The 17001-nt window shown below is 38.4% G+C and overlaps 3 protein-coding genes across 16 annotated transcripts in view; 2 read left to right on the top strand and 1 right to left on the bottom strand.

Moving 5' to 3' along the window:
* Positions 1-17001, bottom strand: part of pif1 (PIF1 5'-to-3' DNA helicase) — a 72336-nt gene that overhangs the window by 10628 nt on the left and 44707 nt on the right. Inside the window, exons 3-6 of one of the 2 annotated variants that reach the window (XM_022232114.2) lie at positions 9225-9331; positions 2021-2588; positions 1495-1747; positions 679-821 (exon numbers count right to left, since the gene is read on the bottom strand). In XM_022232114.2, coding sequence (XP_022087806.2) covers positions 679-821; positions 1495-1747; positions 2021-2548 — 924 coding nt within the window. In that variant the 5' untranslated portion in view covers positions 2549-2588; positions 9225-9331. Of the gene's footprint in view, positions 1-678; positions 822-1494; positions 1748-2020; positions 2589-4408; positions 4650-9224; positions 9332-17001 lie in introns of those variants that run through there. The other variant, XM_022232115.2, reaches the window with a different exon arrangement.
* On the top strand, positions 4682-12363 carry LOC147797100 (tetratricopeptide repeat protein 33-like). Of its 12 annotated transcripts, none has more exons than XM_087144211.1 (5): positions 4682-4815; positions 6151-6403; positions 7202-7283; positions 8074-8205; positions 9626-12363. In XM_087144211.1, exons 2-5 carry the CDS (start codon positions 6168-6170, stop codon positions 9860-9862), a joined length of 687 nt encoding a protein of 228 aa, XP_087000337.1. In that variant the 5' UTR covers positions 4682-4815; positions 6151-6167; the 3' UTR covers positions 9863-12363. The 12 variants fall into 12 exon arrangements, with proteins under 12 accessions (XP_087000337.1, XP_087000340.1, XP_087000339.1 ...); XM_087144214.1 differs by having other exon boundaries at positions 4682-4806; XM_087144213.1 differs by having other exon boundaries at positions 4690-4815; positions 6148-6403.
* Positions 15110-17001, top strand: part of LOC110977735 (prostaglandin E2 receptor EP2 subtype-like) — a 31023-nt gene continuing 29131 nt past the window's right edge. The window contains exons 1-3 of one of the 2 annotated variants that reach the window (XM_087144204.1): positions 15110-15204; positions 15331-15432; positions 15567-15729. The gene's annotated coding sequence lies outside the window, so the exon portion shown is untranslated. Of the gene's footprint in view, positions 15433-15566; positions 15730-17001 lie in introns of both variants that reach the window. The other variant, XM_022232117.2, reaches the window with a different exon arrangement.

Genomic DNA, 17001 nt, shown 5'->3' on the forward strand with positions numbered 1-17001 from the left:
AATGCAAGAGGTCCAAATAACACCATCTGATGTTCTCAAGAGGTTTGTACTTAAGTGTGGGTTTCACAAGCTACATCTGCCAAAAAAATTCAACAAAGGTGTATAAACATGTATATTAAAACAGGAAACATAAAAAAACCTGTGGTGAAAATAAGAAGTGTGTATGTAATGACTAAGATATTAGTAGAAACTCTGGCAAACTCAATGCCTTTCTTAGTTATTTTAGCCAAACCTGTTATTTATGACTGGGCTTGGCATCGATTGGACTACAAACGTGGCTGACTCAATGAATGAATTACATGTACATGTATTATTTTTCCCACCTTTTTCCTGTGATGACACAATTGTGCTGGACCGCAATGTGTTGTGATGGAGATGAGTGAATAGTGCTGTGATGGTCATCTACTTATTCAAGATAAACTAGTCAAGCATGCAGTGTTTGCAAATGCGCTTTTACTTGGTTGAAGCTGCTGTAGGATATATGCAACCACATTGGCCACGGTGGCCTCAGGTGGTGGTATTGTTTATATTTAGTGCAAACCAGTCACGGACATGAAGGTGAAAAAGGTCTATACATGTACAATAACAAGACTGCTAGATGTATATAATATTTAGTGAATTATTTAGCAATTTAACTTTTATTTAGCAAAGTAACTTTTCCTCATAATGTACATGTACCTCTAATTTGGTGAAAAGTTCTCCATCTATCATGGAAATCTCATCTACAACTAGGTGTCGACACTTTCGCCACAGTTGTTTACGTGCCGGTCGAGATGCAAGCTGAATACACTGTAGTAAAGGATGATTACCAGATCCAATGCCTAAAAGAACAAAATGCTCATAAATCAATTAAGAGGCCAGTTAACCCTAAAGGAGCAAGGAAGTCTGCAGATGTACAAATTTTCCTGTATCACCACAATGCAACTTGTAAATCAAACCAAGCATTTATAAGTTTGTAAATTACTGTCTGGCAATCATTTAATGAAATTATGTGCAACATTGGACATAAACTATTCTGAATAAAGTCCAAAATAATTGATCTGAGATCTTGACTCCATAAGGATTAAGAATTTCTTCTTTGGTATCTGAAAGTAAAGCTATTTTCAATATCGCCTCAATCAACTTAGCCAACCAACTTCAAATGTCCTCTGTAATATCTCTTACAATGTTTGAATTTTTAGTTATGTTATGTACATTGCAGTACAAAGTCATACGTATGTATGAAACAATTGCCCCCTCATAGAGAAAGGGCACATTTACACATCAAGATAGTCATAGTAAACAGTGCTTTAGCCAACATCCGGCTCTGTGACAGGTGTGTGCTAGAGGAACAGAATCACTTATTATATGACTTACATATTTAGATAGAGTGTGTATGTAGTCAAACTGTCTAGATTAAAGCATCCAACTAAACGTATCAACTGGGCTCTATGAAATGATTAGGGACACAAAAATATTTGTATTCGTTTAATTCACATTAATGGAAACAATAACCTGCAAACTGATGTAATGTTGTCCCACCAATGTGGCATGCTGCAACACCAGTACTAGCTGTAGCAAATGTGCTATCAGGGGGAAGAGCGCCAATGATCTTCTTCAGGAGGAAAGACTTCCCCGTGCCTGCACTACCAGTGAAGAATACATTGTGTCCAGCAAGAACAGCATTAAGGACCTTGGACTGTTGCTGGTTAAGTTCTATCTTGTTGAGGGAGATGTTCAGCTTCTTCCTCTGTGGCCCATCTTCACTCTGAACAAAAGTGAAACAAGATGGAAAATGGTATTTTGTAAATTCTAACTTCATGAAGCCACTTGTATCTTTTGATAACACGAAATTAAGGTGTAGCTCTCTAAGTACAGTACATGCAGCTATAGACCTATCAACCTATTTGAAGTAAGGTGTTTAGGAGGGCACTATTTAGTTCAGGTTAAATCTTTTGTGTTTACTCCAAATTAATTCACTTCAAATAGCACCCTTCTATTGTGTTGGTCATGCTCCAAACCGGCTAATTTAAGGACTTACAGCTGAACTTTTCTCCCGTAACCGTTTGAGGCTCTTTTTCTTGAATGGACCAGCCGGAGTTGTTGCTGTGCCCCTTGCCTCTGCTTCCCTAGCCCGGGAACTATTGACAGCATTGACGTCCTTCTCACAGAGAGGGCTGATTTCCTCAAACTTTCTTGGGAGTTCAGACAGCAGCCTAGTCCTCTCACTGACAGGCTTCTGCTCCTTTGCACTCTCCTCCTTAATCACCAGGCACTTCAGAAATGCAGCAAGATGGTGGGGAGGACAGTTGGAGATCATAATCTGTACATTTTGGCTTGGAAGCTGAATACATGCTTTGCCATCCTTAACAAAGCGTTTGTGAATAATAATGTCCCGCATCAGATATTTGGCACTGTTCTTTGGATGCTTCAAGCAGAGTATGATATCACGAAACTCATTGCGACCAAGAACCAAGGTGGCATTTCTACTATTTGTCCGTTTTAGTGTTTCCCCTGTGAGAGCCATCTTCACTGTAGAAACAGTGCAACACAATTCACTTGAATTCATCTCAGCAAAGCTTGCAGAATATATGTATTCACATACAGACCTGCGTACAGAAAAAAAATTAGTCACATAAATGTTTCATTTAAATACCCTTGTACTTTCAGAAATTCTAATAAGGACAGTCAAAACGACATAGTTAAAGCAAATCGTTTTTTTTCTGATCTGCTGTTGTGGAACTGTTTGGAAAAAGGGAAGTAAAGTCAGAGATTTCTTGCAGGAATGACTCAGTCACAGCACAATGCAATTGATAGGCTCATCATGCCAAACACCCACAGGCCTCATACAGTGTACACATACATGTACATGTGTTCTGCTTTGAGAAGTCTACAATGTACAGTACATGTAGTGTGAATTATAGTCTCCTAGCTTACAGAATTAGGTATTACAAACTGAAAATAGTTCCAGAAACTAAACGAAAATTACCATGACACATGTAGCTCAACTACACACTTAAAATGAATGCTGTAAAACTCACACACTCCAAGCAACTCGTACACTGACCAACTCATGCACCAACTTGTCCGCCAAACGTCAAGTACATGAACATGTACTGATCATGTTCAAGGCCTGTTACCCAATGTGTTGCCCAGTAGGCTGTTGATTTTTGTCAAAAAAGAGGGTCCAAAAGGAGCCCTTTTTAAATGCATCAGGTAAATTCAAAATTATTGTATCTTTTAAATGTGTAATTCTAAAAAGGGCTCTTTTTGAAAGGGTCGCCCATGTTCAAATGTTAAAAGAGGTACATGTAGTCATTCATAAAGGCCCATTGCTCGGACCAAGTTCATCAACAAAAATGAAGCGTTGCCAACCAACATCATCATGACCATACGTTCATACATTATATGTACATGTACAATGTACGTGTTGGCCTACATGTTGGTAGATTCAAAGTCAGTCATGTCAATGTTCATGTCTGTGTAACTAACGTTAGACGTAGAAAACTTTATATGCACGTTGATGTTGGGCTACGTAATGTGGTTCATTCAAATTACAGTAGACCTAACATTAGGCCTACATGTACGTGCAAACATGGCTCAGGATTCTTCAACACTGCCCAAGATAATCATGAAACTTGGAATGCACTCACATAAACAATAACTTTGAGCACTATAGAAGGAAATGACTGGACATAGACAGAGCGTGAGCTGGAGGAAGGACACAATGAAATGTGTCCTCTCCATGTCATGGGCAGATATGGCTTATGGCAGAGGGAAATCTCCTGTTGTTGGAAATTTCTTGCTATGTGTAGCTTTCCTTAATAAGCCTATCGCAAATACTGCATCAGTGCATGGGTGATTTTGCTTAATGAAAATGGTATAAAAGCAGTGGGAAGGAAAAAGGAGCAGACATTGAACCTTTTGCCATACAAAATCACTCATGCCGTATTGGCGATAAGGCTTTGGCCCTATTGTTTCACCCTCGAAGAAAGTAACAGGCTGGTTTTCAACTTCAATTCAATTCAAGAAAACGTTAATTCCATACTCTTTTAAAAACATTACATGTACATTAATTAAGAGAAGTTGGTACATAGAAATTGACAAAATAAATAAGCTTAAGAAAATACATCAGAAATCTAAGAAACTTAGTACATTGAAATTAGCAATGAGGATGATATAACCTTTATAGATACTTGTGCTTAATGAGAAGAGAACATTAGAGCTTATGATAAGATACAAGTAAGTCCATGTACAACTGAGAAAAGAGAAGAGCATGGGGCTAGCTGTGAAATAAGCAGAGGCTTGTATAAACAGCCCCTAGGACAGAAGACATAACACCTGAACAAGGACAACACGAACAACTACAAGACAGCAAACAAAACAAACGATCAAAAAGAAGATACGACGTGCAAGTTTGTTTTCCTACCTTCAAGCTTCATGAATTCAGCCAATCTACCTTCAGTACCACGACCGTACATGTACGTACGACTGCAGCTGCTGTGCAAGGCCAGTGCAGTGCCCGTGGACTTTAAATTGACCCGGTCATGTGAACCAATCACGTGTCGCTTTTACAAAAAGGTAATGTCGAAATCAACCAATCGCAGTTATCGTTACAAAATTAATCGATCGCTGCGTGACCCTGTCACTGGGAACAAGACTACGTGAAACGTGCAACTGCATGCCCAAATAGTTGGATGCACCTGTATTGTTTTGAAAACATGAACGAGCGTGCTTTGACTTAGACTGAACTCTTTAGCGGGTCCAGTCTGTGCAGCAGTACAGCTTGGATCAAGATAAATCGCACGGTTTTTCGGCGATTCCGCCGTTAGCCAAGTATTTGTTCTTTCAAGTCTAATTCACAGTTCTAGTTGTGAACGGATTGTTTCATATTTCAAAAGAGAAGAAAAGTTGGAGACGACATTCTTGGCGTGCAGGATCGCGCAGATCGGCCATTAGTTACTAGTCGGCCCGATGGCCGCCAATTGCTCCCAACATAATCGATCAATGGATCGGTAGCTATGTTATCCTGATTGCCAGGCAGCAAACTTTGTTACACCATGGGAACCTGAAAGAAATAAAGGCTATAATCGTGATTCTGGAAGTTTGTTTTTTTAAAGGAAAGTCTGCCATTTCAAAACGGGAAGCTTCCTAGTTCCATGCGTCACGAGGCATAGAGTACTCATTCTCCTAATCAATACGTCATAGGCCTGCATGACATATATCATGTACTTAGGCCTAGGCTCAGATGCGAATGCTTAACATGGATATCCTGAGATGGTTCTGTAATTAAAAAAACGAAACACGCTACGTGGGACTAGAGCACTTTGAGATAGTAAGTGACGTATGTTGACACTGGTGCATTGAGAAGATGATAGGCCAATACCATGAATACTCTGCCAGTCTGCACATAGTTCTGTAAGACATGCAATGAGGTCTTAGTACATGTAACTGTATAGGCCCTCGGACCCTACAAAACATTAGTTAGTAGTAAGTAGTAAAATGTGATTTCGGGATAAATTTTTGTGCCTAGGGCACTTGACATCATTGGCATCATAAACACATTCATTGATACTCCTGGAGTCCTTGCCCGATCTCAGTCAAATGTCAAAAAGATAATCTGTAAACTCCATCTATTTACTCAGACCAGCATACATGCAGCTTCGAAGTAGGGCCCATACACACGGCATAAGGTTTTCCAAGTTGTTAAGGTTTTTCCATTTTTAATGCAAATCCAAAGTTAGGTGGCATTAATTTGGTGATCAGTATGTGGTGGCTGGATATGGAACTCTTCCCATTTCCACTTCGGAACTTCAGATTCAATACATTGTACATATACATGTATCTTAACAGCAAGGGGGATTGACTTACACTTCTCCGTGTACAACGTATGGTCATTCCATAAATTTGGGGTCCAGCGTACCATTTCGTGACCTGACCAGTGTAAATATATTTTTTAAATTGACTTACAGTGTAAAACCTTAGTTATCTCTGGCAGTTAATTTGACATTATTGGAAATTAAAGAATGTGTTTTAAACTGACAAAATCATGCTCCAGTTATGGACAGGACAAAATTGGACCCAAGATTTATTGAAGGACCAACATGTTACCGTGAGGCATATTACCTAGAAATTTCAAGATAAAAATGTCAACCTAAAACTTTCCAGCAGCGCTTCACATGTGAAAAATGACGACCTTTGGCTGGAAACGGAAAGCAGGGGAAAGTGTTTCTAAGACTGCTGCTTCCAAATTTCAGAAGGTGACAGGTCAACAAGAGGAAAACAGTGACGAAGAGAGTGATAATTTACCACAGTCCCATTGGATGCAGGTTGCTAAGCAGCGGAATGTCATCTTATTGGAGGATGCAAGGAGCAAAAGCAAGAGACTTAAAGAAGAAGGAAGCATCTTGGCCGACTCAGAGAGGTAGTCATTTTGTCAAGAAGGACAGGATGATGGCAGGAAATTTTTGGAATATGCATCATCTGTTCCTGTCAGTCGTTTAAATTTTGTTTGTAACCACCTCCATGTAGTCAGTTTTCCCATAATTAGTAAAGGCCTATATGGTTTATAGTAAAGATAGTAACACCATGTATTTATCTCTTCTTTGAGTATGTGTGGTTCTGAGAAGAACCGGGGAATAACTCGACGTTTCGAACAGTGTACTCTGTCCGTCTCCTGAAGACAGACAGAGTACACTGTTCGAAACGTCGAGTTATTCCCCGGTTCTTCTCAGAACCACACATACTCAAAGAAGAGATAAATACATGGTGTTACCGCAATCTTTACTATAGATCTAGTTTCTTTCACCATGAAAACCTTTAAGTCTTATATGCCTATATGGTTTGTTGACTGTAAATTTTTCTATAGCCAAGGGTGTGAAAATTCAGCTTTTCAGCTGACAATCTCAACTTTGGGGGTTTTGATTTTTACTGTCAATTTCAGCTTGTTTATACACCTGTTTATACATGTACATCTCATCTCTGTATAGCCAATATGCAGTATCTTTCTTAAGTTTAAGGTACAGGAAGGTTGAGGCACATCTGCTATGAATATCAGGACAGATAAAATTTCAGAGACTCTAGTGTATTGAATAAAATTATGCCTGGTCTTAAAAGTATGAATTACTTACATGTTGTTAAAGATGTCTTAAATAGAAAGAGGGAAATCTCAAAAGCTGATAAAATACAATTGTATACCCTTTTTAACCTGTCAAACCTACAGGTACTGGGAAGCACTTAAGAAATGGGATGAAGCTCTCCAATTGACCCCTAATAATGAAACCATCTTGGATATGAAAGCACAGGTAAAGTTACTTTCACTCACATACATGTACATTTCAAACCCCTGTAAGCAAGGAAGTCTTGTAGGTACATGTACATATCAAGATGGCACCAATGAATGGTGACACGGTTTCTCGTGCTTTATTATTTTTTTAGTTTGTTGTCTTCTGTGTGGTTTTACTAACTTGGTTTTTATCTAGAAGCATGAGGAACTACAGTACTCCTGTTACAATCTAGAAGCGGTGAGATCGATAATGGTGTTGTTCGCGCTTGGATTTTATCAAAGATTTCACTGAAACACCAGAGGAGTTGACAACTTCTACCGTTAGTGATTGTCTAACCATCCATTTATAGTGGCATCTAGATTGTCTAACCATGAAGTTATAGTGGCATCTAGACTGTCTTGACAATACAGTCATAGTGGTATCTAGATTGTCTAACCGTCCATTTATAGGGGCATCTAGATTGTCTAACCATCTAGTTTATAGTGGCATCTAGATTGTCTATCCATTTATTTTGGCATCCAGAAAGAATCATCCATTTATAGTGGCAACTGGAAAGTACCATCCAGTTATAGCATTTATAATGGCATCTAAACTGTCTAACTATCCAGTTATAGTTATGGCTCAAACTTGCCAGATAAACCTGTCAATACACAGTGGTTTTATTTTTGTTGATGATTTAAATGATCTCAAGAAGTTACAATAAAACAACCATTTCCTTACATTTTAAACTCCAACTTGCAATTTTACCTATATGTGCTTTTTCATCTTGTCATTTAATTATCCTCACAATTTTGCTTTCGTATTTCAGGCATTATTGATTCTTCATGAGGTATTTCCTGCTGTCCAGGCTGCTGAATTAGCTGTGAAATCTAATGCCAAATGGTGGCCAGCACATCAAACACTTGGCAGAGCACAACTTGGCCTTGGAGAAATCAAACTTGTAAGAAACAAATCTCAAGGGGCCATGCAAATGTTTTTATGTCTTTAAATTAACTTCTTTTTTTTTACCCACCCACTCCCACCTACCTATTAAAAATAATACCGTCCAGTATGAATTGATGATGGCCATGTTGAATGCCATACCATGACCGCACATACAAATTCCTGTTACAGCACTCCCTGATATAATGCTCTTCCAGATAGACGGAGCAGCTTTTTCTCATCCTGGCTGTTCTCCAACGATTGTGTACATTAAACTTTGGTTACAGCATTCTTGTTTGCAGTACTTTCAAGTCCTAAATTTCAAATCCCAGATACCTACATGGACCAGCCATCATTCCATGAGCCCAGTGTGACAACTGTCCAACAGAAAATCCAGCTTCAAAAACATGCACCAAGACTTCAAAATAAATACAGGAAATTGGAAAAGATCTATGCATAAAGGGAAAACTCTTTTTGCGAACTAACTCACCAAAACATTTCTAAAGTTTGTGATGTCTCATGTTTTTAGGTTGTTAAGTTTAGAACGTAGTTTGTTGCAACTGTCTCTGGCTCATGGCCATTGCATGTCATTCTCACTATTTTAATGGTAAGAAGGTGTGCAGCATGCATATCTCGCCTCCGGCTCTTCCACCACACTGCTTACGTGATCCAAGTTGCTCCACAAATAGGCAAAGGTTGCAGAGTTTGCAAATTACCAATTATGATAACCATTTTATACTTGATTCCATACACTCTCATCTATATAAATATTTGTGGTATAAATTCATACAACTGTAGATGACAGTGTTATTCCATGAATGGATTGATGTGAATAGCCTTAAACCTTAGATTATTGTATACAGAACAAGTGCACGTGTGCATTGGTTTTCTGAACAGTACAGGTGCACATGTGCATTGGTTTGACACAGTTGCACTGGTTCTAGCACTGCTAGAGTCTAGCATTCAAGTTGGTAAACATTCCAGTGACAAAAGCAACTGGTAATCAACGCCTGCAGTGAGAAAGCTGATCGAGCTCACCTGGTACTCAGCTGCAATTGTCCGGCCTATAACGGCTATGAATGCCTGTCTGCTGAAAAACCACCCTCACCCATGGAGTTTCACACGAACATGAAGGAGAAGTCATTCTGTATTAAATAAAAACAAATAAAAAAAATCAGAACATTGGCGTAGCACGTAGTTCATGCATTTCAAAACATTGCTTCTTTTTGCTCTTTTCTGATTAAAGTGAATTAAATTATTCAATTATTTACTTTAGCCCACCTACTTTTTCAAAAAAAAATTTTTTTTTTTAATCCAAACTTTTGAAAAGCCCCTTAGTTTTTTTAATGTAATGTGCCACTTTTATGGCCAGTTCACAGTGGTGCACTTTTGAAATACTGGACATAAAGATTTTGTTTTGACGCTCATGTGCATTTCAGGCAATAACAAGTTTCTCGAAGGCTATTCACCTGAACCCAACTGACTTCGAATTATGGGAAGAGGACTTGAAATGGGCATGTTTCTTACTGAAACAAAAGCACGAGATGAACTCAGAGAAATCCATTGGAAAAGAGCTTGTCAAAGATTCGACCAGTGAAGAATTGCTGGAAAGGCGACCATGCAAAGATGACCTACATGTAAGCTGGTCTCAAGAACGGTCAGTCAACACAACTTGACACTCTTGTTTTGGACCTTTCATTAAGCATTTTAAACCCAATGTAATTTCACATAGAATCGACCGGATAAAGAAAATACCCGTACACGTACATAGCATGTATTATTTTCTCTTTCAATATAGTTTATTAACCCTCCTTTGCAAAGATATATTCATGACACAGTTGTCATATCAGTCAAAATCAGTCAAATTTCCCATATGTGTCTGTGCACTGGGGCAAATCAAGTGGAAGGATTTTTTTGACGGTAACAGCAGAAGGAGGGTAAAAAAAGCATTTATGTATACATTCTGTTGTCCAGCTCCATTTTTGTTTTGTAATATAAGATTAATCTTGGTAACCAGGTTTCTTGGTGTACCTGTTGGCATGGTAACAGACAAATCTCCATATTACACTGTTGCCCTCAAGATACAAGAAAAAAGATTATGGTGTGATGGAAGGAACATAAAAAAAATTAGGGAATTAACATCAGTTCTTAAGAAACATTCAAATTTTCCACTTCTTGCAGAACAGCCGTAAAATAACTTTTAATACGGAAAATGCTTGCGACGAATGGCTGTAAAGCTATTGCCTAGCATTTGTATCACTTTGAGGGATTTTTGTCTTGGCTGTAGCATTTGTACTAGAGCAATTCAGAAGGTCACGCAGCGAGCTTCCGGTATTTGAAATGGGATCGTTCTATCACGTTCGATAATTTTTTGCAGGACAATTCCACTCAAACCACGCCAAGAAACACCCATGTCGGCATTTTAACTTTGTGTTCCTCAAGTCATTGTTATGAAGAATCACGTGGTAAATAAAATTAATTTCCTAAGCGACCTTTCACTTCTGGCAATATTGTTTGTAGGTCTCTTTATTCGTTCATGCTTGTTTTTTTACTTCATGTGCGTACGTGAAAACGATACCTGCAGTCGATTGATAGGTTCTAGAGTTCCCTTGAGTTGACCTGACGCAGTTCTTGTCAGCAAAGGTTAGATTAAATTTTATTACCTCTCGCAAATGCTGAATAAGATCCTTTGATTTCCTTGAATGCTAAAAACATTTTGATCCGTTGTAATTTTAGCTTTTTAAGACTTCCAGAAAAATATAATTTCGTAGCTGTGTAACTGCGTGCAAGAACACGGAATTGCACTGGTCCTCATATATTTTACATTTCGGAAGTCAGAGGTCAGTGTTTGGCTGGATCTTTATCTTTAAGGTTGGGTAATTTTTCAGCTTCTATTAATTAATGTACTAGCAACTAGTTTACAAAGCCTTCTTTGAGTACAATTTCTAAAATTTTGCACGAAATTTTTCCCATCCAAGGGTTTACAATGCGCGCCATCAGGGTGTCAACCTTCAGGCTCTATAACGTATTTACCCGACCTTAGCACTCCCAATGCACAAGTATCTCTTAAGACACTGCATTCTGAATATTAATAAATTGTTCCACAAACCGTCGAACATCACATAAACAAACACATACTTCTTAACAGTGACGTCATTGAAGATCAAACCATAGTGCGTGGTAGCATTGCGAAGTGGAAACCCTACTTTTGAAGCATACACCGCTTTTCATTAACCCTAACCCCCTAGGGTGTATGTGAAATCGTATTAAAATTGGAGGATTTGGGACTGTTAGGGTTAATATGAGAAACAAATTATTAAACTACTCGAATATCTTTGAAAAGGTCAACAACACGTAAAAAGTCATTTTCTGCTGCAAAAAGAAATTTTTGAACGGTATTAAACAAGTGGACATTGTGCACTTTTTCTCTTTTTATGGTTCACTTTTTACTTCCGTTTTTCTTTCCTTGAATTTTTTCATTTGCATAATTCATGAGAACTTCACAATTGACACTGCGTCTTTGAAACTTTTACGCCAAGGTGTTTATTACAAGCCTGAGTCTCTAAATAAGGTACTAAATTAATGTCGACCGGCGCTTCTCAAGGACAGGCAAAGGGTACCTGTATGATTTTGGTCTGATAATATCGGGGGGGTGTTGTGAGTGCACTTTTTAGGGGCAAATCCTCTAGGTGAGAGCCTGACCGGGTTTTGTCGCTTTTTTAGTCGGTCCCCGCTGTTAATTAGGGCCCAATCTTGTTTGAGATGTACATGTAGGTTTTTATTCATGAGACGAAAATAGAATACCTTTAATTTATTCTGAAACATTCCAAATTTTAATTGGATTTGCAAGTCATGCCACGTGAAAATTAATTAAACGACCATGGAAGGGTACTGTATATTTGGTTAGCGCGAGGGTCTCCTTGTTAATATTTGAAGAACACGTCGTTTAATCATTTGATTCTGATAATAAACACTGTCTAGGTTTGTATGCATGTAATATTAATGAACGCGTGTGAAATACAGTAGGAATGCACTAACACATTGGATTCCCCATGGGCTTTATTGCTTTATTTGCGTATTGTGTTACTTTTTTATCATATCAGAAGTATTTGTACATGAAATGTGGCCTAAATGTTGATAACTCATTGAGAATAAACCCTCATTAATAACAGAACAATTAATCATCTCAGTGGATTTCATGGTTGCGTCAAACTTTTCAATCACGTAATCAGCACGTCCGTGTGCATTTCGACGATGTCAAGATTGTGAAGACAAAGGGACTCTTAAAACAATGGAAGGCCACAAGGTTACTAAATGCATTGAAATTTATCAACGTTTTACTATGGAGTGCTTCAGGAAAATCTGAAATATGAAGTAATTTATATCTGCATTTAACTGCCACGCAAGCTTGGTCCTGTTATTCCCACAAAGTTGTTTTCAGATTCCAGTTTCATCATAGTTGACCTGTAGTTGGAACGGGCTGAGGCTTGGAATTGGTGGTACCGTATGTTTGTTGATGGAAACTAAAGCAAGAACCGGCAGTACATTAATTAAAGGTTTTTGGAGGAAATATTTTATGTGCAAAATATTTACAAGATGCGAAAGGCATAATTGGTCACATGTTGAAAATATTCGAAAATCAGATGTGGTTTCGGACATTTTGCTTTTGTCGTTCTATCTTCCCCTGAGCAGACCAACACGTTTATGCCTACCAGTATTTTTAACATGTCTATTTTTGACAGTTTATGAAGACTCACTGTGCATGCATTATAGTATGGGCTCGACCTTTAAAGAGGTCAAGGTGTGTTCGTGCATAAAAATGTCATGTACACGAGCTATCAACGCTGTTGGTATTGTCAGCCAAGTATGTTGTTTGATAAAATAGTTCACTCCTTACACAGTGCCCACTAGACTTGCCACAAGAGCTTACAGGATCAGTTGGCCCTACCAGCTTCCTGTCGGCATTGCTTTTTAGAATTGCACCGAAAACCTCAAATATTTAATCAAGAAAACCTGTATGTGGTTTAATTATATCAGTGTAAATCGTGCGTTAAGATTTTACTACATGTTCACCGTTTGTCTATTATTGGTACATCGAATAAAACGAAATAAAAAGTTTTACTCCTGTTTCTTATTAGTTTGTTATACTCGAGCATTCAAGGTTGAAATCATGAACTCACAAATATGGGGAAAACAGGCCAAGCGAAATAGTTTACCTTGTGTTGTTTGAAGTTTGACAAGACTAACAAAATCCCGGTCCAGTGTCATCACCGCAATCCAAAGATATATTACTTTGGGAGGGTGGTTGTTTGCTGTTTGTAATCATAGATTGAGTTTTTTTCAAGTTTTTCAGTTTTGCTAAGGTACCTTGCACTTTGCATTAATATTTAGGCCTATTATCAGCATTTCATTAGGAATAAGGAATTTTATTCCCCGTTTGAAATTTAAAGACCGCTGAGTTCGATAGTCCTGCCAATTATGAAGCCACACGGTTTGGTTGACAGAATTTTATACCAGAATATAATTTTAGTATTTGAAGTCAGAAGTCAGTGCTGCCTGGTCCCTATCATAGGTAGGGCCTGTGCTGTAATTATTGGTCAAAACTATAGGGTGTGTCGTTCCGGGGCATGGGTATCTCGATGCTCACATTTTCAGTTGATTATCTTAGTGGAAATGTGAACTTGCACGGGGTATACATTCGGATTCTTCAAGTTGCTTTTCGTTTTGTTTTGTTTTGTTATTTGTTTCATTTATGATTTTAGATAAATTTTTCCGTCGCAAATCATTCGAAATTTGGCTATCTAACCAATTGATCCTCGTTGCACTGCAGGGAAGCAATTAGCTTTACGATTTTCTGTCTTGGTATACTCGAAGGAAAGAGATTCAAGTTACCAATGTTTCCGGAATATCAGTCATACAACGCCTAGTTGCTCTTCGTTCTTGAGATGCACTGTTGACGAGGTTATTTTTTTATTGTATCTTGATACAAAGATGTTTTTGTTGGAGCAATTTGAAGGTACCAACACATCCTGTCACCTACATGCTTCCATGTAAACAACTCGGTCTTTAGGGAAGATGCAATACCCAGGGTATGTGTGCTTAGCAAACTCAATTATGCACGAGACCAGTCATCAGCATTTCAAAGAGTCAATTCGATGTCGGTTGAATCATTTACAGGTGGCTCTTCGATGTGTGCCAACATGGATGTTATTTGCCAACTTGTACAACCAGTGACGAAACCTTTACATATCTTCAAAATGCTCTAATTTTGTATGAAATAGTGTTACGCAGCATTCAGAATGGTATACATGTCCCTATACTGGATACATGCAACTTGTTTCTGTAAGAAGACGGACAGAATAGATGTAGTGTTTTTCAAGTTAGGTAATTAGTAATAACAATCCGTGTATGTTATTTCTGATTTTATTCTAATCAATCTGATGCATGATGGCATATGGTTTTGTATGATATTCCCTAAATCAAAGGTGTTTCAGTGGGACAGAAACGCAACAGCTGGATAAAAAGAAAAAGTAAATCTTTTTTAAAAAGAATAAAAGATACTCAATTTTAGAACTACGATTTGCGTAGTTGAAAATTAGAATTATTCCCAAACAGTTTTCTTAAGTAATTAGGCCTACTCGAAATTGCACCAGTGGACCACGAGACGCATGAAATCAAATGAATATAATTCATGCCCTTTGGATTCAAATAACTCCGAATGTACTCATATGGCTTGTTGTCATAGCAACTCTTCTATGGAGTGAAATATTGCATTTGGGTAGGAAGACCCTTAGATATAGCACATCGTACAGTTTTAAGGACATAGCTTTACTGTTTTTTTATCGATGGATTTACATTAGTGTTCTTCGCTGTTCGTTGACAGAGCAGTTCATAATCCATATTTTAAACGGACATGAAACAGCCGTAGAGTTTTATAATCATGTTGATCAGCAGTATTATGCCCACCATACTGTGTCTCCTCTTAGATTGTTGCCCTCTCAGCTGCTGCCAGCCACACGTAGGTTTTATTTCCATTGTCACTTTTCTGTGACGGTTCCGCCTTGTGTCGCTGTTGGTGGCGTGTTCGTATTAGCTCAAGTGGGGTTCCAGGATCCGTCTTATTGTTCTTATATTCTGACTGCAGCGTGTTTGTCTCCAAGAACGACCCATCTGGGAGCATAGTTGGTGTTCAAGGCATCGTGTATCACTCCGGACTGCATGCGTTGAACTGTGCTAAGCGACATAGGTACATATGTATACGCTTAATTGGATAAAACCGCATGCTTTTCAATATCATCTTGCTAACGGCAACCCTGCATTATAATGATGGTTATAGTGTTTGCAATTTTTTGTTATTCGTTTCTGCATTCCTTTCTCAAGAGCTGTGAATGGGAGATCCCTGTCATGTTCAAGGGCGCGCTGATAACAGCCAATGCAGAAGACCGAAAGGCAAGCTGAGAGCCCAGTACACGCTATGCGAAAGATTCAAAAGGAGATTTCAAACGGGAACCTCCAAACCAAAACTTAATACGCCATACTTGAGGTACGTACCAGGTCTTTTCTATGTAATACAAAACTGCTGCAAACCTCTTGCTGGCTATACAGTGACCTAAATACAAATTACAAAATAAGGAGAGCCTTGCGCTTCGATCCTAGAAGAATCTTTCCCAAAAGCAAAATAACAAGTAGACAGGGACATCTCCTGCTCGCTTGTTTGTCCCTACTTTATTTTGCTGGAAAGATTCTTCTAGGATCCAAACGCCAGGCCCTCCTTATTTCCTACTTTAAAATCTGTTGGGTTGTTTGTTTGTTGGGTTGTTTCTTTGTTTGTTTTTTTCACCGTTCGGCCCCTAATTATTCCCTCCCCAAGTTATGTGAACATTTACAATGAAATTACCCCAAAGTGTTTGGCAACCGTTGGAGACATACACCTTGCTCTAGAATACAAGATTCATTCATAGAGCTGCCGATAAATACACGTAACTTTATGTCGCCTTGTAAAAATTTTGTCGTGCGACAGTGGTCACATAAGGGAGCCGGATGAGCCTCATGTGCATTATAATTTAGAAAGATATATCAAACCACTTCTTTTCATAGTGAAGCTTGCCCTGTAATTAAAATTAGGAATTTTGTCTGGGATTTTATTGTGTTGTCATGTTTAATTTCCTTCTGGCACAAGGACAAACACAAGGTTAGTACAGGGACATGCATGTTGAAACTTGTAATATTCTAGTCTTAGCAAGCTGTTGAATTTATGACATTTACTGCTGTGGCAGTGATCATCATTTCGCCACAACAAAACGGACGGTGTATGTAAAATGTTCAAATAAAAAAGCATAGGGACTTATTTCAAAGACAACATTAATGTCTATTGGTAAATTATATCCTTGTAAGTTAACTGTGTAAATTACAAAATGAACATTTTTTATGGTAAAAGGTTTCATAGATTTTGAGATGGCTAGACATTCATCAAGTGGCGATTTTTAGTGTGACCAACGCCTGTTAAACTCTATCTCCCCTTGCCCTTTGGCTCAGTTCGCAGAATCTATTGTCTGTTGGTGTTATATCGATTTGTACAACCATAATGGCCGTTTCTTCTCAGAGCATTGCCCTCAATACAAAGCCCATGCATAAGCCCCAGAGTATTTACTTCACTCTATTAATTTAAGGTGTATCCGTGTCGAGTCATGTGCACTTCACTTCGAGTTTGTTTTAAACAATCACCAGAAGCAGTGTAATTATTACAACCGAATTTGTACTCCCGGCCACGAACCTTAAAACCTTAACACATCTTTACCGTGTAACCTGTTGACGT

This window comes from Acanthaster planci, linkage group LG12 (genome assembly GCF_054643075.1).
Source record: "Acanthaster planci isolate LZ-2023a linkage group LG12, COTS_SCS, whole genome shotgun sequence".
In the NCBI taxonomy this organism is placed as follows: domain Eukaryota; kingdom Metazoa; phylum Echinodermata; class Asteroidea; order Valvatida; family Acanthasteridae; genus Acanthaster; species Acanthaster planci.